Source organism: Anopheles nili, chromosome 3 (genome assembly GCF_943737925.1).
Source record: "Anopheles nili chromosome 3, idAnoNiliSN_F5_01, whole genome shotgun sequence".
Taxonomy (NCBI): Eukaryota; Metazoa; Arthropoda; class Insecta; order Diptera; family Culicidae; genus Anopheles; species Anopheles nili.
Window position 1 is genome coordinate 71,068,790 of NC_071292.1, and position 27,329 is coordinate 71,096,118.

Sequence of the window (27,329 nt, forward strand, 5' to 3'; positions counted from 1 at the left end):
ACAGGGCACTATCGATTGGCCACGTGTAAATTCGAAATTAATTCAAAGGCTATGCAATCAGATTTATCAAATTGAGTATTATTTATTTATAATTTACAGAAGACTCATTTTTTTGTGCAATTAAAAAACATATTAAGGCTTCAAACCGTGACTGTAATTTTTTTGTAGCGTGAATTAATTAATTGAAAATAAGCGAATTAGCAAAAGTACAAAGGTCGACAATATGCTGTTCGAAATGAAGAAATAGTATTCCATCCCCGAGAGCCGTTTCAGATGCGTTTTACTATAGAAAAATAACTGAATTTTTGGCCACTAAATTTACACATATTTTTGCTTCAACTTCAAACAATTTTGATTTTTTTCACTCCATTCGAAATCGAGTAGTTCGAGCTCCGATTCTACGGTTTTTCCTTCAATTTCCTCGTTTTGTATCATGCTCCATTTTCTCTCACTCTCACCCAATGTCATCTCAACGAACTGAAAACGTTTCGAGCGTTGTTGATGGCGCTCCCATTTGCTGGCGTGCGTGCGTCGACGGTTTGCTTGCGTGAGCGCAACACGGCACACATACGCGAGAGAGAGAGAGAGCACGCCTCATCGCTTGCGGGCGTTCTCGCGGGCAGGAAAATCCCTACACCACAACTCACGGCCGTGTTTTTCCAACGCACTCGGTCGGTTCGGTCGGTTCGCGTGCGTCTCGGGGAGCCTTAACGCGTCGTACGCGCGTGTGAAGAAGTGCAATTGTGGCACGGGCAAGGACAAGTGCGAGTGAGAACGCACGAACGCACGAACGCACGGACGCACGGGAAGCCAAGCAAAGCCTGCCCGAAAGGAAGTGATTATTTACGAGCGTTTGCCCTAGATGTGACACCACCGTTTTTCCACCGTTTTGCAGTGCTCACACAAAAACCTGCCAAATCGCTGCGATCCTGCGGCATCCGCGTCGCGGCCATCTCGACGTCCTTCGGGCGTCTGTTGTGCCGTAAGAGCGTCGCAATTTTCCGCCCCGTGATGCAAGCCAAGTGCGTTGGCTAGTGTGCAGTGCCAGCAGCAAAAACAACGGAACCAGTGACGGGGTTAAACGATCCAAGGGAAACCCGAAACCGAACCCAGCAAAATGTCGTCCACCAGCGAACAGGTATTACGCATCCTGTTGTACACCCATCCAACCATCGAGAGGAAAAACGCACCCTATCATCCGTGCGTTCCGGGTGTCCTTTTGACTTCCCGTTTCGGATTTTTCCGATTCCGGAATCGAGAGGGCGCTCGTATGTGTGTGTGTGTGTGTCTGTGAGAAAAGAGCATGTGTCTTCCGCCGTATGTATGTGTGCCTGATGTGTGCTGTTGTTCCACCCCCCCTTTGAAGGTTCTGCAGTAATAAAGACACACACACACAAAAAAAACACCGCGAGAGAGTTTCGACCCCAGGCGCCGATGAAGCCAGCCCCGTTCGTTTGTGGCCAAAACAAAACAAAACCAAAAACAAAGTCGCAAGCAAGAAAACAAAGCAAAACGGCCAACCCCTTTCCACGAGCATTTCGAGCAGGACAACGTAACAGTGGAGCCTGACAGAGGAGAGAAGGCGCCCCTTGAGTTCTGGGTTGTGGGCAGAATTTTAAATGCCTATTCCCTTGGTGACGCGGGCGTGCATGCGTGAGGTCAAAACGTGAGCCATTTCCGTCCGTGGGTTCCGTCCGTAACCGGCCACCCTCACAGCAACACAGCAAACGGGAGAGGAAAACCCCCCAGTGCGAAAGGTGTCTAATCGAGTCGGTCGAAGGCTCGAACATTTTTTATGCACCATTTTTTTTTTTCGCTTTGCGTCCTCTGGCGCAGTGTTTGTGTTGATTCGGCGTGAGCCAGCCAGCGTGTCCCTCGTCTGTGTGCCGCAGTGGAGTTTGTGGTCGGGTCATGCCCAAGGTGGTATGTAACGCGAAATGGGGATGAGAGTGTCAGTTCACGTATCGTACCTTTCGCCCCTGGTCGATGGTTCCCTTTTTGGTCGTAAATATCCTTCCTGCTTTGCTTTTGCTATCACACACAGACCCACCGGTCGGTCGGTGTAATTTCGTCCAGGTTTCTTTGTTCGCGGGGCCCGACCACCTGGAAAAATGGGGAAATCCCCCCACAGTGCCAGAAGCTTCCCCTTTCGGGTGGAATAAACCAAGCACACCGGTGGTCGCGTCGTGAAATTGTATTTGCGCACACAAAAACGCATCGAGGGCACGGTGAACTGCTGTGGCCGGTTGGGTGATAGAGAAGGAGAGAGAGAGAGAAAGAGAGAGAGAGAGAGAGAGAGCGGGAGTCGATGAATTATCGGGGTGAATTTTGCGGATGGGGTGAAAATTTCCGAACCCACCCTCGGTCTATGTCTTCGTTCCCTTTTTCCAGCCACAGGACGCGCCGAAGGTGCATTTCCTCGTGACGTAAACCGGATACCGGTTGTACCGGAGCGAAAACGAACTAGGATGCTCTTCCCGTGCTCATCTACCTCCCCCCGTTGGTGTGGCCCTAATGTGACGTGATTACGTTAATGCAACTTATCCCGGCGCTCGTCGCAAAATGCAATTTCTGCAGCATCGTTCCGAGCTGCTCGTAGCTGGGCTGAGCTATTGTTACGCCGCACCGCGTCGGTTGACTTCCGGTGGTGGATGGAGCGCCGTGCGAGTACGAGGACGTTAATTTTATTATACATTTTTTTTTAATTAATTCCACCTAGCTGGAAAGCTTAATTGGTTGTCAGCGGGAGTCTGGGCGCCCTTCTGACGGCACAGACGAAGGAGATTTTAATTTGCAACAGGTCGTCCGTCATTTCCCGGTCTCGATCGAAGGGGAGTTGAGCCACCCGGTGTTGCTAAGGATCGGGAAGGAAATTCAATTATCCTTACACATACACACACGCACAGCATGTGGTGTAATAAGGGACCCGTGGGTTGTGGCGAAAGATTTCATCATTCATTTACGATAATGTCGCGATTGCGAAGTTTTCCGCGGACACGACCCGGCGGACGTGAAGTGGAATTTATATAATCATACCCGCGTACCCGCCAAGGAGCCACTGTTCGTTAGGCATCCTGAGAGCGTTGTTAATATTAAATGAGCGTTTAATATTGCGAGGGGGTAGGCGAAAACAGAACAGCTTTCTTTGCTGGCACCGCAGAAACAGCAACTCTGGCAGTGGCATCTTCTTGTCGTTCGCGCTGAAGTAAGTCCGCTCCAGAGCAGATGAAGGCTGGCATCGTCTTCCTGATTATGTGACCGTGCTACCTTTATTTTTTCATAAAAAAATCTGAACTTCATTGCCGGCAACGAGCGTCATCTTTCCAGAAACGGGTGCTGTACACCCGGAACTCGGTCGAGTGATTATTTCGGGACGCGATTCCCTCAGGGAGCACCGATAGTCTGTGACCTCTGCTGCGGCAATTCCGCCCTTATTTCTGACACACAAAACAACAAAAACGCTCCATCTACGCTACACATGCTACAGCGTTGAACGGGGTACCAGTTACCCTGAAACCTCTATCGCATCTATCAAGCGAGCGGTTGAACGTGGCGCATCTTTCTTATCACTCGAAACAACCGGCGAGAAGACGAACCGTGACTATCGCCCGTCGCGCAGTCGCTAGCAATGGTAGCCACAACCCTCCACTTCAAAACCCACCCATCCACCCTTCGGGGGAGGGTTGAACCGCGAGCATACCTTTTTCGCGCGATAGCGAACGAAACAGTGTAGCCTTTTTGGCGAGGGCGTCCTCCCGTGGGTGTCTTTCCGTGGCGAGAATTACACCGCAGTGAAGCAGAAGACGCGACAGAGGTGCGGTGTGACGCTAGATTAAACTGTAATAAATAAAATTTAAAACACGGTTAACACGATTACGGTGCGCTTCCCGTGCTTGGTTGGGCTTGGGCGATGGCGATTCAGCGTTAGATGCAACACTGCAACGGTCGCAGAGCAAAGCGGAAACAAATGCACTCGCTGCGGCATCCACTGGGCCGGTGCCTATCCAGATGAGCGACAAAATGGAATCGTAAATCAGCGAGGATTTCGCAATTTAATGATGAAACGGAAAATGCTTATCATCCGTTCGTTGGCTCGTGCGTTCGTTTCGTGTGGATCGTTGAAGTAGAAGTGTTTGCCAGAGTGGATCTACGAACCACCAATGGAGTGATGAACTTGTGTTTAGGAAGCTTTTAGGAGCCGTACTTGGAAGGTTACTTATCAAAATTGTTTTCTCAAAACTCCTGGGGATAAGCTGTCATATGTTTGATTCTTCGAACCGGATTAGAGAGAAACAATCACGAAAAGGTTGCTGCTTGTGGACGTCATGAAGTTATCGAAAAACTTTCCCACACTTATTGGCTGGGGCTTCAACTAAACAATGAAAAAAGTTCGGTGTACTTTAACTCGTTTGCTAAGCTCCTCACAAAACAAAGCACGTTCGCTTTTAAGAGCATGCATTTCCACCGCTACCGACGGCAAAATGCACATAAAGTCGACATTCATTAACCATTCGAGAGGGATACATGTACGGCGATAATTCGAAAGCTACCGACGTGCAACAACAACAAAAAATGAATACAAAAAACATCACAAAAGCAAACCCAAACGAGCTCCGTGCGAATGTGCCGATTTCGAGAATGCGCCTCCACCGAGGTATGAGAGCACGTATCACGCTGTACTCATTTGGGGAATTATTCTCGGCCGCTGAAAACCACATCCGCGAGATAGCGAGCGGGTGGCCGATAACAATGCGAAAATGTCGAAAGTGCACCGGATGAAAATATCTACCCTCTAATGGTGATCCGCGTGCGTGTATGTGTGCTGTTGAGAATATGCCTTTCATTGCGGTTGGGCGTGTGTGTTGGGAAGCCTTTTTTTTCACCCAACCAAGGGATTCGGTTGGTGTCGAAATAAAAGCAAACCACAGTAGGCCTGGGACCCTGGCAGGACGGTGTTTACAACGGGTGGTTGGAGAATCGAGTGTCACCAAGGGGAAGGTTTTTCCGAGCGCCGTTTCTGGTCCGTCTGGTCGCGTCTGGTGCGCGTGTTATCCCGCAAAATCCACATTACTCACGGGTTTTTGTTCGTCTCGTTTGTTTTGATGATCTACCCTCTGCTACACCACCACTTCTAGCACCCAAAAAGCGACCACGAAAACCCCGGTACTCAAGGGACGGTTGGAAAAAGGGGATAGAGGTCGTCCCAAAATCGACCATCGTTCGTCAAAAAACCACACACTGGTGGGGCCATGTTTTCGGGCTCGGATTGACATGCGATGTTTTTGGCTGGCCGATGTGCCCTCGCCGCCGGGTGAGACGTCCTTAACGGGTTGACGTTTGCAGGCCGATTTTCCGTGTTTGACTTTGTACCTAGCGATGACCGCGCCGTGGGCTTTTGCGTTGTATTATCCGTTGTATGTTCGATCCGTAGTGAACACCCCACTCGCCGTAAAACCTCATTATGTGGTTCGTGGAAGGACTTCCTAACATCTTCTCTCTCTCTCTTTTTTTCGCTTTTTTCCCCGGTGAGTAGAACTGCGAGGTACAGCTGGTGGCCGAAATCGAGGTGCTTAAAAGCGCACTAGCGGACAAACACTCGCAACTGCTGGCGATGGAGAGTGCCTGTCTGCAGGAAAGCGACCGACAGGTTGAGCTGGAGGACAGCATCATCGCGTGGCAGGACAAGTACGAGCGGCTGTACGAATCGCACAAGCGTGTCCAAAAGCTGAACCAGAACCTGGAGGATAAGCTACTGAAGCTGGTCGATCGGAACTCGGGTGAACGGGCGCAGCTGACGAGCGATGTGGCTACGTTGAGCGTCCGGTTGGCGCAGGCCAACTACAACATTCAGAGCCTGAAGCGAGAAATTGTAAGTACATCGGGCGGGTTGTGGATAATTCGAAGAAAAGAAACGTAATCAAAGACCTCAATGGAATGAAACTCACCGAAAGTGCGACACATTGTAACGGAAGCCCAAACAATCGTTTGGTGGTTTAGGTAGGAAAAAGTTTTTTTGCAACAAACAAACGAACGAGTTCCAATGAATGGCAATTCAAGCCCTTCTATGAATGGCAATTTTGTTTTGTGGTTGTGAATTAAACTTTTACCTGTTTTGTTTCATGAAACCGCTTTCTTTGGGTTGAGTTTTCACCCAGAATTATTCAACTCCCACAATGCTGCGCTGGTTCAGCCCACGATGGAGGCGCCCATTACTTTTCACCCGCAAGCAAACGATCACTTTATGGTACCGTAGCGTTTCTGTGATTACGCCACACAAACACACTCAAACGATTCGATGTTCGATGGTTCTTGCTAACGGACCGAGAAGGTTCCGAGAAGTTCAGAATAATTACGAAATAGATTGCACTGCACGGTGGTTGAATTTTCCCCACAGCACAGCTCGAACGCAGCTCGTATCGAACGCGAACCAAACCCACCGAGAAGAGCAGATTCAGATTGGTTCGGAGTTGACCTCGATCATTGAAGCGAGCCTCGGGGATGGTATGGACATGATTCGATTAGCAACACTGTGTTCTCGGGCCATCGTTCGGTCGATGTTATTCTGCATGTCGGCTCGGGTCAAACCCCGACATCTCAACCAAGAACCCTAACGGCGGTCTCGGCAGCCGAACGGAGCACAGTTTGGTTGAACTTGAACCGAGCATTGGAAAGGGGGTCGACTGAAAAACGACCGATGACTCACTTTCGAACGGCGACGGACGTTCGCATTTTGTAGGCTCCAGCGAGCCTGCTGACCCGTTTGGCAAGCCCGGTTTCGCACATCGTGGTGCCTCGAGAACGCGCTTTTGGTTGGGCTGGTTGGGAAAATTGAAGGACACTCGGCCTCCCCGATGATGTCACCGCAATCGAGCAAATTTCTCTCCGATCTGGCCACTCGACCGGCCATGCAAATGGGCAAATGGGCCAAAGCATGATGATCGGACCGAGCTAATTAGATTCATCACACGAAAGATTAGGTGGCTATTCAAAAGGTCCTTCTCAGCCCACGGTTTTTGTGGGTGTTTTAGACCGGGCACGATAATTTTGCGATTGCCCGATTATGACATCCAATTCTCATTAACGCACGTTCTATTGTCAAGATCAAACTTTCGCAGCGTCGATTGAAGGAAAGCTCATGAAAACTTCTGCCCATTTGCTTGATAGTAGTGGAGGGTTTTTTTCCGCATTTTCTTTCGAATTGGTTTTGCTTTGACCAACAAAAACAAACAACTCCAATTTGGAAAGCTAATTCGGATTTGATAAAAAACAAACTCTTAGAAGAGAGCATCCACTTGGATCGCAATGTGTGTGTGCCCGTTGATTAGGGTCAAGGATAGATCAGGATAAATTTATAATTGCGTTCGAATAGACCACCGGAGACGGAGAGCAAATTTGTCTTAATTGAAAAAGGTCCACAGCAACAGACAATGAATGAAAAAATAAGAAATTACGCATCATTTATATCTGATCTACTCTCTAGCGTGCAAAGTTGAAGTTGAGTGAATATTGATACAGGTTCATGCACACAACACACTGCTACAACATTGCATGCCAATTTTACCGTCTCAGGTATTTTCAATCAATCTGCAGTCCCTGCCACAAACAGCGAAAAATCCAACAACGCCATGTCACGTTGCTTCACTGCCATTAGGTAACGGAGCATTGCGACACAAGTATGTTCCGTTGTTAGCCGCCGGTTTTATGCTCAATTTAAGATACAACAACCCATCGCAAAGCTGCTGCTTCCATCGAGAAGGAGCGCAACTATCGTCAACACTCGCACGATAAAGGCCACACGTCTCGAAAAACGGGTGCGCTCCGTGCTTCGTGGGTTATCGATTTTTATTGATTATCAAACCGCCCCACACAACCTGTTGGATTGCGTAGGGTATTGATCCAGTTTTCGCACTCGACTGCACCCTCCAGAGCAGGCAGCAGCATCCTCGCCTCTCACCATCTCACCATCGCCTCTGTGGGATGGAAAAATTGTGTCCCCTGGTGGGAACGACGAGAGGACAAAATGGAAATATCCATTTTCTTCACCCCATCACTGCAGCTCGAGTGGTTTGGTTATCGAACGAGATACCACCCACCGTTGTTTGATCGGTGGGGTTTTCCATATTTTCCAACAATTCCTATCCCGGCTCCGGGATGGGCAGGAAAATGGGACAGTGCGTGGTCGGGTTGTCCTTGTTTTTTTTTTCGTTTTCCGTTCGTTTTCCCCAACCCGAAATGGTTCGAGGCCGCTTGTGTTTGCCGTGCGGTTATGCCCCGCAGGTGAAATTGATTTATGGAGCGTGCGGTGAAGGGAAAATTCACCACCCTCTTTTGCTTGTGTGTTGGTGGCATTCCGGGGCCAGTTTGGGATGGGATTTTTCCGTGTCCCAATTTGACTGGGCCTGCTGTGAGGCTGGAACATGAGGCAGTTCTCCGTGGAGAAGAGTTTAGAATGGGACACTTTTCACAGGGGTTTCATATTCAATGCCTCTCTTCTGGTCGTGTATATCGGTGTGAGGTGGTAATTACCTTGAAAACAGTGCCACGTAAGCTGCGAACATTGCGATGGTTGGCATCCGTTAATCCAACCCAACCATCCTTCGGTTGGAAGGTTTAATTTTATTCGGCTTGTTGCGCCACTTCAGGTCACGGCGATTGGGGATCGCCAGCCGGTTCGAGAGCCTACGCCAACGCGCAACAGCCTTTCCACAGAAAGGTAAGCGCTCGTTAGCGTAATCCGTTCGGGTAGTCCGGAATTATCCCACCAAAAAAATTAGAAAAAAAACTCCAACCCGACGACAACCGATGGCCGATGGTCCGGTGGGGTGGAATAAGTGTCGACGACCTTTTGCGCCTTGTGCTTCAGTGATCCGAATAATTGGGACTTTCCTGGGAAAGGACACCCTTGGGATGGTGCCTCCCGTGACACGCTAGCCCGGGAACACGCACCAAAGTAACGAGCTGTCGCTTCGTGCTTTGAAAGGTGCAAAAATGCATGTGACATTTCGTATCGAGTGTCGATGGGAGATCACCCAAGTAACTGGAAACCGCTCGAGCCCGAGCTGGGGAAAGGTCCTCGTTTTCGTTTCAGGACTCTCGTGTTTTTTTGCCACAAAGCGGCAGAATGTTTTTTGCCTTTATCTGTGGCATCGAAAGCTCTGCAAAATGCGCAATTCGGCGATTTTGAATTCACGAAAGGGGTGGCCGGAAAATATATGCTTTCCGAAGCGCTGCCATCGCACACTAGCAGCCGATGCGCCCCTCGACGGTGTTTGCAGTTAGCGAAAGTAAAAAAGGCTGCACTCAGCGTCGTTCGCCTTTGTCGATTTCCGCTACCGGTCGCAGTTTATTGGCGTGAAAAATGATGGAAGGGTTTCCTTTTTGGTTGAAAAAGAAAAAAAGCGTAAAAGTGCTGACTGCTGGCACAGCGATCCGCCGTCCCGTGGAGTTGATGGAAGAAGTCGAATGGATATGGCAAATCATTACAACAAAAAGATCACTTTGCAAACTCGCAGGAGGTGAGAGTAAATATTCAAATGCCGGAAACCATCGAATCATGTTTTAAATCCTCTTGACCTACAAAATGGAAAGCTCAGCAGCCAGCAGACCGTGGCCGGAAAAATGGAAATGGAAATGGAGGAAATAGCGAGCGCTCTCAAGTGGTCTGCACACCGAGGGATGATCGAAGCGATTTACGAGTGTTTTCATATGTTAGCGGCTCAAAAGATTAGGCTTTCGGTTTGTAGCTAAAAATGTGAAAGCCAAATCGTTTTTTTTGACGATAAAATTTGATTCAATCCGATGCATCTGTTACAGGAACGCTTCAGCAAACGTTCAACTGCAGAATGACGAAAATGCAAAATGTAAGCAATACTTATTTATCCAGCGAGATCCCATTATGACTCTGTGCTACCTTGTACAGGTACCTCAAACTGGCGGCTCGCCTCGAATCACCTTCATTAGGATGCTCAAAGTGAAAGAATTCTTGCGATTTTGGGATCGGGCGAAAGTTCGCGCTAAAATTGAACCTCATCCCAAGGATGCCACCCACCTTGAAAGGCATTCGTGCTATTTTTTTCCCTCCCAATCTGCTTGTTGAACCAATGAAAAGCGCCTTTTTCCCTGTACCCGGTACGAGCGAATGACTAGGCCATAAAAATACATGCCCCCTTTTCGGTGTGGTTGAAGCGATAATCCGTTCCGTTCCAGCTGAGCGGTGGAATCGTTTCGGTTCCCTACGCCCGAGCACGCGCAAGCCCGCCGTGGTTGATCCGTTTCCGTGTTTACGGACGTTCCGGGGCTGGCATCCGTTTACATTGCGCCCTTAATACCGTCTGATTGCTAGTGGAAGAAAACAATACCGAGCGAGGAATCGGCGAAGGTGAAGGCATTCGGACACGGCTTTGATGAGCGACCACCGGGATGGATTACGTCCGTTTTGCTTATTATTGGGTCGAGCGCTTCAAAGGATGCTGCCAACCTGTCCGTGAACAGTAACCCCTACTCGAAGCCTGTGAGCCGGCAAATGCTGGTTGGATTAAACGCTCCCGCTGTCGAGCGAGAAGTGTTCAATTGCTGGAACGAAAAAGCCGAAGCCGAGCGATTAAAGATGACTGCAATGTTACAGCCCAAAAGCGCTTCCAGCGACGCGTTGGGGACATTGGGTCGTGGGTGGAATTGGGAGGCTCGCATTTTGCACACCACGCCATAACGGATGATGAAGTGCAGATATTAAGCTTTTTATTGTCCTTTGGCAGTGGGATTTTTGCCTCCGTTCGTTCGTCCCAAATCTCTCCGGGCGCTGGTTGGGGCGTTGTTTTGAAGCTTCAATATTTATTGCCCACCTGGCCGGCAACGAGCAACCGAGCGAGAGTGTTTCGCGGGAAAAGCGCCTCATTCCTACATAATTAACCACCCCAGCCGAGTCCGTACAGGAGTCAAGCGCACGTGGATAAGGTCTCCAAGGGAAGAAGAGATTCGCCGGCTGACGGTTGTTGATGATTGCGATTCGCTTGTGCTTACGCTTTCGAACGGCACGTGCCGGGCCCACTTAGACGTGCTTAGAACGGTCCAGTGATTCAATTAAAAACACTCGCAAACAGGCTTTTGTCGCAAATGGCGGTGGCGTTCGATAGCGATGGATTAAAGGCTGGTGGTGTCGGTTCGGATTCCATCCACCAGGTGGCACCAAGTGTCAGCGAATGTGCTCGTTTGGAATGTAAACCGACACTTTTAGCGCTGTTTTCAACAGTTAAACGCCAATGGTGGACAAAGGAACAGGTCCTGGTAGTGGCGTATTGTGATTAAATTTTAGCGTTTTTTTTATCTCGTTTGATTTACGAGCGTGTTAGTGAGCCCAGCTTCACACGGTCCATTATCTCGAGCTTGTTTCGATCCACAAACACATCGGGAAGGATATTCGAGATTTGAGCGAGCTCAGCAGTTTTTCCCTTAATATCCGGCCGTTAAACATCATTGATGATGGTCAAAACAAAAATCGATAATTGTTTTTAGGACAAAAACCATCAGGTAGCTCTTTTGGGCCTGTTTGGGTTACAACAAGGTTATCCTGTTCTATAAAATTTTCAATATCCTTTTTATCATTTATCTAATAATACTAATACTCAGATCGATAAATAAAACATCTTAAATCATGCTAGAGCTGTTACATCATCGCTCAAAATGGCATAAAACAAGAGCTGATAATATGGCGGTTAGAAATCAATTTCTATATAACGATTCACCCCAAATATCATCAGAAACTGTTGGATTGCCAAACCTTCTGAACCAAGATAGTTATCCTCTCATTCCGGGCATGGTGTGCGAATGAAAAAAATAATCCTCCCTTCACCGACGAATAGCCCTCACCAAAGGGAACGTAACGTAATGCGTATCGCATCCTCGACGTACAAGTGGAAGGCTCACTCCGAATTCCGGCGTACTCAGGCCACTTGCTACCGGCAGCGCAGCCATCAGCGCTGTGTACATAATTAAATTTTTCCATTCCCACCCTCAGGGTTCCACGGTGGTGCAAAAGAATTCAATCCTCCTGGGGACCGGAGCGGCCAACTCCTCGCAAGAAGTACGACGGAGGGTCGGTTTGCCGAGCTCGTCATCCCCGGCAGCGAAGCATTTTTTTTCCATTAATCTTCCTCCATCATTGAGCCGGCAATGGGAGGGCAAACTCCCGAGAGTAACAAAACTGCACCACGATTGCGTGAACCCTAGGGGCGTTTCGGGAGGCCCTGTCGGTGGGTGTGGGAGTATGCTTTTCTTTTATGCCCTTCACTTCTCAACGAGCGCTTTCGGGTCATGCGTCATACACGACTGGGCGCAGAGGAAGTAGGAGGAGAAAGGGATGCCCTCATGACTCATTCGTGATGCTGGGCATCAGGGTGGAATTAAAAAATATTAATACATATATCGCAATCCGGCGAACGGGCGCCTTTGAATCGAGCGATGTAGTGTAAGAATACGATTTGATGGGTTGCCAACGGAGCGAAAAAATACAAGGACACAGGCTGTACGGAAAATGGTAGTGCTGATGAAAGATATGGCAATTGAGTTAAGTTGAAGCATTACTTAGAATTTCGAGCTCAATGCAGTCACATATGAGATATAAAATGAGCTTAAATTGTTTATCATGACAAGAAGCTGCTTTAGAAAAACTATTCCATAGCCTCATATCCTTTTTGGGTTATATGTTGTGTGATTGCATACATCCCGGCGCTTAAAAGTAACCTACTATAGTCCGCTACCGAAAACTCCTAATAAGTAGCCAATTAATCAGCAAGCTGTTAAGCAATTCGTTTGCGAAAATATCCGTGTTTTACTGCTAAAATCAGCTCAAAGTGGATGATTTCTGTTTAGAAATTCCAATGAACGAGCTCAAAGAAACCAGCATACGATGCGTGACATTCGCCAAAACAAGCCACCCGCGATTTCGATTCCGTGAGCCACACGCATTTGACACTTAAACACCTCACCCAGGGACGGTGTGGACTTTTGATGCACTCTGTAGCTATGGCGAAATAAATTAGACGTAATGGAAACCGCTCAGCCATGGCAACGGACGCGCGTCAGCAATCGCAATGTGAGATTGCGCGAACAAGGCCCATTCTTGGCGCACGGTGCCTGGACGACAACACACCACGGCTGGGTTGGGAATGAATCAATCTTTTTCCACTTTCCTGCCACTTCTGTTTGCTTCCGCGCAGCTGGCGTTCAGGACGTGGTTTCATCGTCCAAGTGGCTCCCGGAAATGGTTCCTGTGCGGCTGATTGAACGCAGGGCGTGTGAACCGAGACGAGATCTCATTCCTCAGCTTCGTTCGAGTGTTCTCGCAGCTAATGGGTCATCCTGGGGCTTTCATTTATTCACGGAACGTTTTCGCTCTGTCGGTGATCTAACTCCAATCGGTATTGGTTTTCCTTCTTTTCCCATTGCAGGAGCGCTACAAGACGGACATCAGCGTCGCGATTCAGCTGCTGCAGTGCAAACCGGACAGCTTCGTCTCGCCAAAACTTTCCTCGGTAGGTCGGGTTTCCGGTAGTGTCGGGATCCGCCGGCGATACGGGATCGATCGATGTGCCAGGAGCTAGTGTCACACCGGCACTGGAAATGATATCCATCATCCATCATTTAGGGGAAGGAAAAGTTTTCAAACAAATGTTGTATGCTTTTTTTTCGTTTGCTTTCTTGTTTTTCGTTTCGCTCGCTTTTCGATCACTAAGTTTGGTGGCAAATGCCCGTCACGGATCGTTGGATGAGTGAGTGTTTGAAGGAGCAGGATCACCAAAGTTTTGTCATCCATCCGCGTACGTCGAGTTATTTATAGATACGGATTAAAGTGCATTGTTCAAACACCTTTAAGGCGTACTTTCTGCGTTTGCAATCCACGTTTGAACGTGCGAACAGTTAGCTTCTGATTATCGATCGATAGAAGCAGTAACACAGTAGAGGCTTCCTAACTGATATTCCTATCCCATAGCAAGTTTTATCGATTAAATTGAAGTTAGATTCGCGTACTTTGTTGATACTGCAGAAGAGTTTGTGGTATGTAAATTGTTTTACACGAGCTTCGAAATTTCCAAAGAAAAACTCTCTCTCTGCCGATCAGTAAGTTTTCACTAAGGAAAGTGTTCCTTCTAATCAGGGTAACTCGTGGAAAAATAATACCACCGCTATATGTACACATAATTATCAGCTGGAAATGGATATCATTTCCGGCCATGTTACTAGGAACCGATCCCATTAATCATCGTACCCCATGCGGCACAACAGGACACAGGGCACGACCGCCATAGGAGACCCGATGACCAATTTCACCATTTAATAACCGGCTGGCTACGTTTTTCTTTCTTTTTTCTCTCCTTTTCTCTTTCGCCTTTCTTTTTCGCCCAATTTCCGACCCAGCTTCCGATCGAAATCCAGTCAAAGGTGGCCACGTACATGCGCCTCGACACAAACTCGCACTCGGACTCGGAGGGTAGCACGAGTGGCGTGGGCATGGCCACCACCAACTCCTACCACGTCCTGCCGGCCTCTGACAGTCCGCCCCCCATCTGCCCCTTCCCCCCGACCGCCATGGTCTATTCCATGCGAGGACTTGGTAAGTGTTAGTAACCGAGAAGTGTAGCGGTTGCATAGTTTGCTCTTCCAACGTGCGCTTCTAAAGAGTTATAAATGCACATACGAAAACAAAATCCGCATCGCCCTCTCTCGCTCGCGCTTCCGATAGCTGTGTGTACGTGTGCGTGTGTGTGCATGATCCTTCTTTTCTTCTATTTTACACTCCTTTGTCATCCTTTTGAACTCTTCCACATGGCTAAAGAGGCGCTCATGCCGAGCGAAGCAACACTCAGTAGTGGCTATTTTTTCCCCCCGATATAGTTTGTAGCTATTTTCGCTGGTCTCATTTTGTAAATATAGTTTTCCTTCTAGGAATTATTTTTTTTTTTGTATTGCATACTTTCTTGCTTCTAGTATACTTACCCATTCCCCTGGGGCGTCCAATTTAAAGCGATAATGAATTAGATTTCTTTTCAACTCATTTTATCCGACGAGGTCACCAGATTGCCGGCGCATGGCACGGACGTTTGTTTTTTGTTTTTGCTTTTCTTTTGCGACTGCTGCTGCTGCTGCTGCTGTTGTTGCTTTAATTTTATTTTAGCTCCAACTCGCTCGCTTATTTATGCACCAGCATTCCAGCATTCGGCTACATTAATTTCCATTATTTGCCACCGGCACCGGCTTCATTTACTTCCTTCCGCGAATGCGCCATTTTCGTCCAGGCTGTTTCGTTCGCTTTTTGTTTCTCCTCTACCCCCATAATCCAAAAGAGTTTTCTCCCTTTCCCGGTATCGGCGATCCGTTGGATAGGACGCACGGGCCGTAGTTGTTTGTTTTGCTTCCCACACCGCCTCTTACGGTGGAAAAGCTGCCATTCATTATCCTCCGGCAGGTACTTTGGCCGCGCTAATTGAATCCTTGCACTTTCTTCGTGTGAGTATGTGTGTGTGTGTGTGTGTGTTTTTTTTTTTACACTCCTTCCCTGCTCGCTATTGTGCCTTGGCTTCGCAAACAGAGGCGAATGTTTCCGGCTTTTTTTTTCTCGAGTGTCCGTTGTTTTTTTTTGCCCACCTCAGAGTGTGAGTTTTCGGGACCATTTTCTTCTCCTTTCGCTCGGCGGCATTGTGCACAATCACACCCACGGAGCGCAGTGAGGCGTTGGCGGGATGCACTCGTACGCGAAGACGTATGCCGTCGACTTATGGCATACGGTCGTGGCACCTGCACCTGGACGGAAATTATGCACAAAGTACACCTTCTTCAAGCCCTTTTTTAGTTCGTAGCGTTAGCGGTAATTAAGCTTTAAGCTCTGGCGGGCTGGCACGTGAAGCTTGAGAGTAAGAGGTGAAAAAGCCCTTCACCGTAACAAAGTAACATCCTTCCATGGGCGCTAGTGGGTTAAGATTTGTTTGCCGTAATCCTTGCCCCGTGTACAAGTAAGCCAGCAGCGCTAATTAGCGCGGGGCTAGTGGGTCAGAGAAACGCCTTTTCCGCGCTGCTGTCTAATGTGCCGCAAGAAACTCATCGGGCTTCATTTGTGGAGGTTTTCCACCTAACACTCATCGTAACCCTTTGCCCGCTTTTCCACGTTTAATTACTAAAAATAGAGGCTATCTTTTAGAAATCATTTCACTACACCACGACGGCACCTCATTTGCCCTCCATTTTCGCATGATCGCACATAAACGCGTGGATCCTCCGTGAATGGGGTCCGCTCGTTAGATGCACATTCCTTGCACGCTTTCTCGGGCAACAAAATCACTTAACCGCGACGTATGCTGCGTTTAATGGAAGGAGCATTCCACGTGTGGAAAATGGTTGCCTTCCTAACGACCCGTGTACCAGGTGCCCCGGTTTGTACCCAAGTCCGGTGGGAGCTGGAATGAAAAATGCAAATCCTGCAGACGGTCCGCAGATCGGGTTGGGTTCACCTGGTGCCGCGGCACAACCGCAGGATTACGACTAATGGGCTTCCCTCGGGTGTGATGATATGGGCTGTAATGACCCCTTCGACAGCCGCCCGAGCAAGGGTTAGCTTCGCATCCTTGTTCGGAAGGATAAACAACCCCTCGGAACGGGGTTCAGAGCGCAAATCAAATGAATGGACGGATGAATATCATTTCGCCATTATCATAATTTCATTTTAATCCAATCCAGCAACCCACAAGAAGCGAAGTAGAGAAGGCACTCTTGGAGGGTCCTTTCGTAAGCACCGGGATGCGGTATCGAGCTGCGGTTGCCGAAAACTCACCTCCCGGAAGACAAACAAAACGCGGGTGCAAAAAGTTTCAGCATCGTAATCAACGCGCGGTGATTATGCAAACACCTCGAACCATGGGAAACGAGCACTCCTATGTGGCCGATCCTTCCCGGATGATCCTTGAAGCACCTCGCGGACGAGGCGGAAAAGTGCCACCCGGACACTGGGCGGTGGATAAATTATTAGCCCGAGCTGTCATCAGCAATCACTTCGGATTTATATCGCCGCGACTGGTGCTTGAGGCAGTCGCTTGCGCACGATGCCACTACTAAATTGCCATTACTTATTTACGGGGCTTAGGATTTCGGTGTTACGCCGCCCGGTGAAAGCTCGCTCGGTGAAACTGCACAACCTTCGTGGGGTCGAATTTTGCTCAAATGCTCGTGTGCACCAGCACTCGGGACGCTTTAATTTATGCCAGTCCCACGCGCGTGAATAGGCCTCCGTTTCGCGGCAATTTATTGGTTCCTACCCGGTGGAGATGGTATGTGTGTGTGTACACGCGGGCGGGTTTTCGTTTTCCTTCCTGTTGAATCCTGACCATCCGTGGAGGGGCTCGTTTTTTCGCTACCGTAACCGTTTTAGACGCGAAATCGCGTGCTTTTTTAACGTAGCGGCGTTTTTGTTTGTGCGGGCTCAGGACCTCCGATGGTCCTGGCTACGGTTTACGTTTCGCGTGTCAAACCACAGGCCCGGGTGGCCGATCGAAACGAGCGAAAGCCACCCCCGGGGGTGACCGGGTATTTATAGAAGGATATATTTCCTTAACTTTGGCGTGGCGTTATCCCACCACGAACTTCGCGTGTGCGAGAGTGAGAGCTCGCAAAACGTGCATCGCATGCTGCATGGCATGGAGGATGTGTTGTGAAGTGAAGAAGAAAACATACACACTCACATAAAAAAAGACGACACAGGCACGGGGAAAAGGCGCAAAAAAAAAGGAAGAAGAAAGGTGGAATGCGCCACTCGGAGCTGCCTCGGATAAATCAATACCGGAGCAACCCCCGAGGTAGCAACGCGCACGGCCGGCGTCGTGATGGGGCGAGCACGAAAGTGTGCCGTTAGTTTCCACCCGAATGCACACGGAACTAGAGTGCCGGTCAAAGGGCGAAGGACGAAGTTCTCGGTCAAGCCGCGTGTGAAGGCACGGGTTCAATGGTATCGCTGCTGTCCGGCCGGGAGGCTGTTTTAGTTCCGGCTCTAACGAACCAGTTGGTGACCTCGTAGTGGCCATTGCGTTGTATCGATTGCATGTTAGTGTGTTTGGTGTAATGTGTAGCTTTGTGTAGTCTAACCCCGCCTGAAATTCTGTAGACTTAGTGTTTGTTTGCGCTAATCGATTCGAATCGCTGCTCACAACTGCTCGAAACTGCTCGAATAACACGAAACGTGCATGCTTTTCGCTGGGTTGCTGGTGGGTCCTTTCACCCATACTAATGCGCTTTCGTTTGCCTTCCCCGTAGACGGATCCCAGGACGGGCAGCCAGGCGGGAAACCAGGCGCCACACAGCAGCAGGAAGCCACCCTAGTCGTACCACTCGGAGGTCCTGGCCCGGTTAGCTCAACCGATAGCCTGCTCGGCAACGGTCAGGGCGCCGTCTCGCCATCCGTGATGGCAAAGTTCCTCGAGGACGAGCTCAAATCAGGCAACACGTTGCTCAGCACCCCGATCAAACACTGTGATACGTGCGTGTGCACGCACGGCCCTGATACCCGGCGGTTGGCCGCTTCCGGTTCACTCCTGCTGGCTGATCTGCTGGGCAGTGAGCAGAAGTACTACAGCGTTGCGACACAAACTCTGCTCAAGGGTGACTCGAACCACGCGCTGTGTCTGCGGTGTAGCAGCAATCTCAACTCACCGTCCCACAACAACAGCCCGTACATGATGAAGCTGATCAAGTCGAGTGACAGCGTCATCTCGGAGACGAAGAGTAGCGTGTCGGATTATCTCACCACACCGGACAAGGTGTCACCGACGGGTGGGCCAGTGGGTGGTGCGAGTGGACCCGGTCCGGTTCATTGTGAGGTCGGTTCCGGTGGGGATGGAGATCCTGCTGACACGCTATCGCTGTTGGTGTCTTCGAAGAAGGACGATCTGATGGTTAATCCCATCCTGGGGCACCATCGGTTGGGTGTAGACCGTGCTGCATCGCTTTCACCAAGTTCGGGAGATCAACAGCAGTATCATCTGCAACCGACGCCACAGTCACAGTCCCAACAACTGCAGCAGCAGCAGCAGCAGCAACAGCAGCAGCAATTTGCCAAGATAGGCCCATCAAAGATGACTCCATCACAGCAGCACACCAAAAAGCCCGTAGAAGTTCAAGGATTCAAGGCGGGTAAGGCACCGGTGTGTGGAGGGCAGATACAGTCGACGCCACCGGCGCCACAACCGACACCCGCGTTGCCACCCAAGTTCTCGCACGATTCGCCTTCGTACATCATCAAGGACACGGACCAGATGAGTGGCAGCCACGCTACACCGATCTCGTCCTCCGGGAATGGGGTGGGAATGGGCCCCGGAGGCAAGTACGTTGGGACGTCGGCCAGTGGAAGTGTGGGTAGTGGGCTTTATCACACGGTCGGTAGCACCAACAGCTTGTGGAGCAGAACGAGCAGCAAGGACCCGGAGAAGGATGGCGCGAAGATGTTTGAGATCTTCAACCGTAATCTCATCAAAACCATCAAGGTAAGGGTTCGGGACACGCGTAAAGGTCGTGGGGGGGGGGAGGAGAGAAAGAAGAGGAAGAAAACTTTGTTGTGAACGAGTAGAAGGAAGGAAGAAGCGTGTAAAGAAAATTGATCGTGGAAAATGGGTAACGCCACAAGGTATGCAATTTGCATAACATAGTTTGTTTCAAAGCCACTACTCTTTCGAAAGGGAATTTCTAGACGCCATGTGTTATGCTAGACCACTAATGTTTCGTCATTTTCCACCGTAGGCCGAAAATCCCAAGATGTCTGGTCCACGGATTTGCGCGTTGCGAATACAGAATGGCTCGAGCAACATTCTTCTGGACAACCTCGTTGATGACGGACTCGAAGGACTCGATTCCAAGCCAGTCACACCCGTCATGTACACGCGACGGGCCAAGTTCCTCGACGAAGAGTTGCTACTCGACGACGATCCTTCAATCGGGCTGAATGGAGCGATTAAAACTACGAACCTCCCGACCGCTGCGTCTTCCGCCGATTCTATCTCACCCACGAGCTACGGGCAACCGATGGTGACTCCGGTTAAGATGCCCCCAGGAGCCGCTACCGAAGATGGTACCGATGGACACGGCAACCTCGTTAGTGGTACTATCAACCGGGTTGACGAAGGAGGTGGTGGTGGTGAGTGTGCGGGTCCATCAGGAGCCATCAAACAGGTGTGCAACATGAGCACAACCACGTCACCACACTCGTCTGATCGACTGTGTACGATCGGTGAGGAAGTGAGCAACTTGCTGATCAACACCAAGCTTAGTTCGGTTGGTCAGCCAAAGCCACGACTCGATATCAGCGTCAACAAGCTGGACGGGTTGGACGTGACCTCGAAGAAGTCCTGCACTCAATCCAGCTCGATTTCGAGCGAGATCGACATCCAAGAAAGCGCGATCCTGCGCCGTCAACAGCTGTCTCGCGTAGCTGAGTGGGTTCAAAACAACTCGAAACTGGGCAACACAGAGCCACTCAGCAACACCGAGTCAGATCACGAGCCAGCAGCCGCTCTCGCGCTCACCGACAGCCGCAACAATAACGCCCAAATGCACCCGTCCCTTCCGAAGGCTTCCAACGTTCGAGCGTCGATCCTCGCCGGTGGAAAAGCGCCCGTTATTCCTGTGACCGGTGAACTGAAGGTGGGTCGTCATACACACCCATATGGTGGCCATCTGCTCAACAACACCGACACCGGTGGCATCTCGAACTTTGCTCAACCAAAGCCAGGTGTCGGTGGCAAGCACGGCTACAATAACAACCTGAGCAGTGCGACCGGAACAGGACCTGTGCTGGATTACAACAGCAATTCGACGGTCACGCCTGGAAGCGCCCTGGGAGCGATCCGGAAGGGTGGTACCGTGCGGACAGAGAGCAGTGGACCGCTTGCCGAGTGCCTCATGGACGAAGTGAACCGGTTGGAGGTGGATCCGGACCAGGACGATGACAGCAGCAGTGTGGACCTGGCGCAGATGGAGTACAACGTGAAGCAGTTCCTGCTGAAGCAGAACGAATGGTCGACGGTACACACACGACGGCAATCGCTCATCTCTTCGTCTGCGTCTAGTGTGAAGGGTCGTGGAGACGATCGACCGGTCAGGGATCCTTGCAAAGGACTATTTCCGGGAATGGCCGTAGCGCAGCAGTCACTTCCGTACGCACACCAGAGTACCGGGAACGCGTACGCCGGTAGCCATCAATACCCGATCAACCCACACCGGACGGAAACGAATCTGTAAAGGACGCCCCGGCTCTTCGGAGGCCTCGGGGATCAGAGCTTCGGATAACTCGTAGGGTACATATACCGAACGTTGCTTACAATTGTTGACCGCGTAGTCGCTAGGTATCTTAGCTGTAGAGAAGAGATAGACCACACACACACACTCACACGCTCAAGCGCGCACTTCCCGGAGCTGATCCGGGCCCGGGTGGGTTCCGTGAGGTCGGGAGGCCATTTCCGCAGGCACTGGCTAGGGTTAGAGCTTAAGCGATGAGTCTAGTCACGAGTGGTGGTGGGAGAAAAATCAAAGTGCTCATTTATGTTTAGAGTTAATCGCCAAATTTCGCTGTAGTAACACACAAACCACACACACCCACACGTCCAGAATTAATGTGGTCCTTGCGCTTTGTCACCCCCGGAAGGGATGAGGGTGGCGTGTGGGCGAGGCGGCATCGATAAGAGATAGAAAAGTGACGGAACATGAAAATCGCAACATTCCTGACAGGAGTTGTGCGACTGGTGCCCCGAAGGTTGCATACATTTAGGCGCAATTATTTTTTCATCGATTTATGATGATTTACGAACGGTTCGGTTTTCTAGCAATGCAGTATATTTTTTATACGGGAGATGATATTTACACGCGCGCGGGTTTGGGTTCGTTTTTCGAATGGTGCGCATTGCACATGCGGTGCATCCATGTGGGGTAGCACGTTTACTTTAGCACAAAATTATGGCACAAAGCTTACGGGTGGACAGGGAGTGTTTTTAACATTTCATCCTATACGCGACACATCCAACTTTCGAGCCTTAAGCACTGGCGTTTAGTTGAATGTTCGAGCTTAGTTTTTGCTTTCAAGCCATCACATCAGCATGTGTGTGAGTGGGCAAAATAAGTTAACCAGACAGCTAGTGATATACGAAAAGAGAGAAATAAAAAGCAGCCAGAGAGAAGCGCAACAAAAGGATCCAATGCAGTGGTATCCTTCGATTGAGATCATCCCAACTAGTACCATCACCACCATCGATCGAGCTGGATTCTGGGATGGAATGTTCCGAGTCCGAGAGAGTAGTTTGTAGTATCGGGTTGTAAAATAGGGAAGCTCGACGGAGGACTGAAATACCCAGGGGGGTCCGGTGGTGTGGCAGAGGGCACAAAACCAGGCGTAGAAGTGCTACCGACACTAATCATGTAACCATGCCTTTTTCCGTAGACACAGAGCGAAAAACAGAACGCACATATAAAGAGTGAACCGGGATCCGGAAAGGATATTTACTCCACTAGCCTCCACAAGGGGCATCGGGCAGATAGCATCGTTATATCCTTAAAAGCATATTTATACACGCCGTACCACTATAATCGTATTCCCATTTAGAGCAAATCGAGAGCAGTCCCGGTAGCCGTGGAGGTGCTAGCAGAAATAGTTGAGCATGCAAGTAAGAAACCTTAACACGTCAACGCATGATGCCAATCCGCCACGAGCATAGAGACTACGTGGCCAGAGCCTGGAAGCGTGTACGAGTGTGCCGGTTGACGGCGGTAGCAGCAACAGCAGTTATAAGAAAAAAAAAAGGTTTATAATAACCTTCGCTTGCGTGCGTTAACATTCATATCTAACCGCATTTATCAAACAGACCGAGGAGTGGGATGATTCAGTGGAATGACGGCGAAACGCAATGCTTGTCGTTGAGTTGAGTTGCCCACCGTTTTATTTCCGTTCGCCTGACAAACAAAAAACCGCCCACTCAACCTGCGGTGGGTGCATATTTATTCTCCCACAGTGAAACATTCCCGGCCCATGAAAATGTCCATAGTGAAAATGAACGGTACGGTACAAACTAACCCATTCGCTCGGATGAAAATATTCGTTTGATGGCTTCATGTGATATACACCCGTATAAGCAGTAGATTAACCGAGACCCTGGCACTATACCCTCTGTCGCGAGGAGAGTGTCCTCTTTCCACACTGTCCTTCGCGAACGCTTCTATCACTGCTAAGGATGTTTCGTTTGTTGTTCCTGTTGCCTACTTTCGGGCGCTTCGGGACAGCGGTGCATACTTTAGATGTTCGTTCTACGATCGTTACCTGCTTTACCTGCATCTAGCCTGCACTGGTGCGTGCGTAGTCGCACTCACTCTCTTTCTCTATCTCTCTCTCTCTGACTCTCTCTGTCTCTGTAATGAACCACCGCTGCAGGAGAATAAGGGAGCCTCCCTTTTCAGCCCTGTGCTAGCCATCCTTAAGAGAATGCTTTAATTTAAAACAGATCAGCTTACCTATCGTAATGTATCTATTTACATGTAACTCGTATACCTATACACGTCATCGATCGATTCTACCCACAAAACTTCCCTTTCCCGTCACTTACATTACCAGGTCGACGGCATCGTCGCTTGCGTGCTGCGTTCCGATGCATTCCTTCTATGATTGTTTCGCTCTTATCAATGCGGCAGTTAATGAAATTCCGTTTGCGTGCTCAGCCGGAGAGCGGAAGGGACTAAAACACGCCTCGGTCAATTTCCGGTGCCCTGTTGCCGTGCGATATGGCTCCAATTCCAGTAGAAGCTATTTCACCGCGATAGATAACGGCACGAGACCGAACAAATGGACAAATAGAAGAAAAAAATGCAACAAAAGGATAACAGAGAATGGAATGTGCGTGCTTCGTTTTAGAATAGACTCATCGTTCATCGTCCTTATCGTGTCCTTTTAGACCCACTTCCTATACTCTCATACTGTCGTACTCTAGCGCACAAACATGCCGGTAATCAATTACTTTAACGTCGAATAATTAGTTCAGTGCATTACGCTCAGCACGATGCTGCTCTTTCCTGTTGCGGTAATTTAAAACATCAGTGAAATAACTCGCAGCCACTCGATCCAAGCAATACTGATCCGTTTCTTCCACCGGTAGCCATTTCTAAATAGTTTAAAACATAAGCGACAGGAGTTATTTTCGAATGGGATACTTATTTTTTTGATTGATTTACAAATTCGCGTGCCGACAGTTGTCGGGATGCTTTGTAGTGAGACGCATAGCTAGCAAAATTGTGACGACGTTCATTGAACGATGGACGTTTACAAGCAACAACTGTATAGGGAACTGAAGCACACCCAAGTAGCATGATTGAGCAGTGCGCGCCTAGCCTAGCCAAATTATTGACGTCCTTTTCCCTAACCGATGTCCCGAGATTCGCCTCTTGCATTTACATTCAACCTTGGTCCTTTTTGTCCCCTTGAACTCCTGGCAAAAATACCAATCCCAAAGCAACCAAAACAGCAGCAGGAAAAAAACAGACCGATGATATTTTGTCCGTAAGGAATGAATATGCTATTAACGCAAGACAGAAAATAAATGTGTTTCCAAAACTGATAATGAAAAACTTGGAGTTGTATTTGTTTCGAAGGGACTGAGAAAGAAATTGCTCAAAATTAATCGTTTGAAATGCATGCTAAGGTTCCTCTGCTATTTGGAGCCCTTATCGAGGATTCTTGCGTTAACTATCGTTTAGTATAAAAAAACGATGCCAACCTTGTAGCTATTTGGTATTTTTACATATTTATCATACCTCTACGATTGCGACTCACTAGCACGCGAACAAGTGGAATTAGAACAACATCGCGACCCATCAAGCCATCATAACTGTGTACCGGTACCGCTTCACGTGAAAAACCTGCCACCGTAAGGAGTAAAATTGCATCAACGACCTCAATTCGGGTGAGCATTTTTTATTGTCCCACTTTTTTTCCCGCCATCCCGACCGCGATGCGAACGGTTACCCTTAAATGCCCGCGGGCTCACCCCGGCTAACCCGGCCCCGTCTAATGGCCGCCGTTTTACTCGGCGATTATAAATATTAGTTGCGTAATTACAATCGTCGCTGCGGAGTCCCGTACCGTGGCTGCACGATCGCAAACGCAATTAGATCGCACCGTGCCGGGTTCACGGGCAGGGAACCGTGCGTCCTGCTCGCGAGACGTTTATGCTGCATTGGCGCATTTTCCTTTTTGTTTTTTTTTCACTCCCCACTAGCTGGCCGGGACGGGAGTAATGTATATTTCATGCGACGCCAGAACCGATTTATTATGTGGCGCCATCAACGCACGCGGTCAAGCCTCATTTGCCTGACGTGACGACGACGAACACGACCACGACGATGAGGGTTGTACACCAGCATTGGCAGCGAAAGGTGCGCCGGTAGGGAAAACAGCTGCAACCAAGAAGCCACCGAGAAGCCTCGATCGACGACGGACGTGATGGTTTGCGCGGAGCTCGATCCACGGCTCCGATCGCACTTTCTTTCGCTCACTCGGTCAAAGTCAAAGTCGTGTCTTTCACCGTGGATAGGATACCGGCACCGATTTGTCGATTAGGCTTGAGCGCACTTTTCGCATTCAGCGTAGCAAGAAACTCGTATTGGAGACCGTTTGCATGGTTTTTATTGCGAGGCTTGTGGCAATATGCATAAAAGCAAATGTCGTTATTAGGAAGGACAAGTTTCTTATCTTGTTCTGACGTGTGGTATTCCTACTGTGCATTTTCCGCGCCAATCGTAATCATAACTTTGTATTGAACGGAAGCTGTGCATGCTGCTGAATGATCGCTCTGACGTATAATATGAATCGTATAATATTTATATCAGAATATTAATTGCAAGCAAAATGCGTCTCATTTATTCATCAAGCATATTTAAAAGATTCTTTTCTATTGCGAAAATGTTTCAATCAGCTTTAAGTTAAAGCACTTTGTGTATATGAAATAGTTGTAAAATAACTAGCTAATTGTTTTTGAAATACAAATAATGCTCTAAAAGTACTAGAAGTTATCTAACCGTTATAAACAGATGATTTGTTGTAATAAATCGAATATTTTTAGCGCGAGTACACCAGCATATACCAACATATCACGTATTCTTGCAGTGAAACTTTCATTTTCCCGTCGACCCACTGATATGGTCTCTGCACGCAAGTGGACGTGAAAGTAAGTGTCAAATTTCGCAAATGACAATCGCAGCATGCCCTGTTCTCGTTGTTTGCACGAGAACACGTTTGCTTTGTTGCCGCTTGTACAAGTATTTTGGGGTGATTCAAGCTGGACAAGGATGTTTATCCGACATCACTGGATTTTTAGCATTAGCCTCTATAGCTATATTCTCTATCGCACACATGCCATCGTGTATGTAAATTTCCCCCCGATAGAAAACCATTTGGTGCATTTCAAGGCCACTGAACGAATGCAATCAGACGACTTGGTCCCTTCATTTAGCGAGCTTTCTGCACGAGCTCAAGCGCTCCTGCAGCTGTGTTCTCTCGAATGTGGGTTATCGAGAGGTTCACATCAAAAAACGTGTTCCCACCCAAAGGGCCAGACCCAAGACCAACATCTTGCTTCCATTTTCCATCGGTTTGGTGCTCGATTTCGTGAATCGTGATCCGTGTTCCGTGTTCGTTCGTTCAATCGAAACAACGTCCCATTTTTTTGCTGTTTTGCAACATAAAATCCACCCACCTCCCAGGCATGGAGCCCAGCCAGAGACCCAATCCGATCGGATGTTGCCCGTTCTCGCCACCGTGGGTCGCATTTCGCACCGTGTGGCGATTTCCCGGCTTCCCGAGCCGGTGGGTCATTCGCACCGGGACAGGCCACACAGGGCTCGAACCCGTATCTTGGCCCCGGCCGTATTTTACCCCGGGTCGGGATTAATTTATGCAAACGATTCGTGTAAATTATAATGCGAACATGCGAACGCACTGCGCCCCTTTCTTAAGGGAGGAGACCAGCCGGACAGTCGCTTCACACGGCCCGTCTACGAATTCGCGCCGGAAGGCAAGCTCCGGCTGTTGACCCCGAGAACAGGCAAACTCGAGTGATCCTGCGGTCCTTCGGCGGTGTATCAGATCGCCATATATCTGCGCACAGGGCCCTTTTTGGTTTTCTTCCTGCGATCTCGCAACCCGCCCATCCGTATCCGTATCCGATTCGGGGTTTTCTTTCCTCAAATTCGCATTAATTACGCGACCACAAGCTGCGTGATTAAGCGGGCGGACGTACTAAAGTACCGCTCGAGGCTTCCACCAAAAA

The 27,329-nt window shown here is 49.2% G+C and overlaps 1 protein-coding gene across 1 annotated transcript; it reads left to right on the forward strand.

Moving 5' to 3' along the window:
• Positions 1–1,117: 1,117 nt before the first annotated feature.
• Positions 1,118–21,267, forward strand: LOC128725243 (uncharacterized). The gene is made up of 7 exons (XM_053818971.1): positions 1,118–1,138; positions 5,534–5,869; positions 13,446–13,529; positions 14,413–14,614; positions 18,292–19,014; positions 19,075–19,517; positions 19,771–21,267. The coding sequence occupies exons 1-7, from the start codon at positions 1,118–1,120 to the stop codon at positions 21,265–21,267; spliced, it is 3,306 nt and encodes a 1,101-aa protein (XP_053674946.1).
• Positions 21,268–27,329: the final 6,062 nt, after the last annotated feature.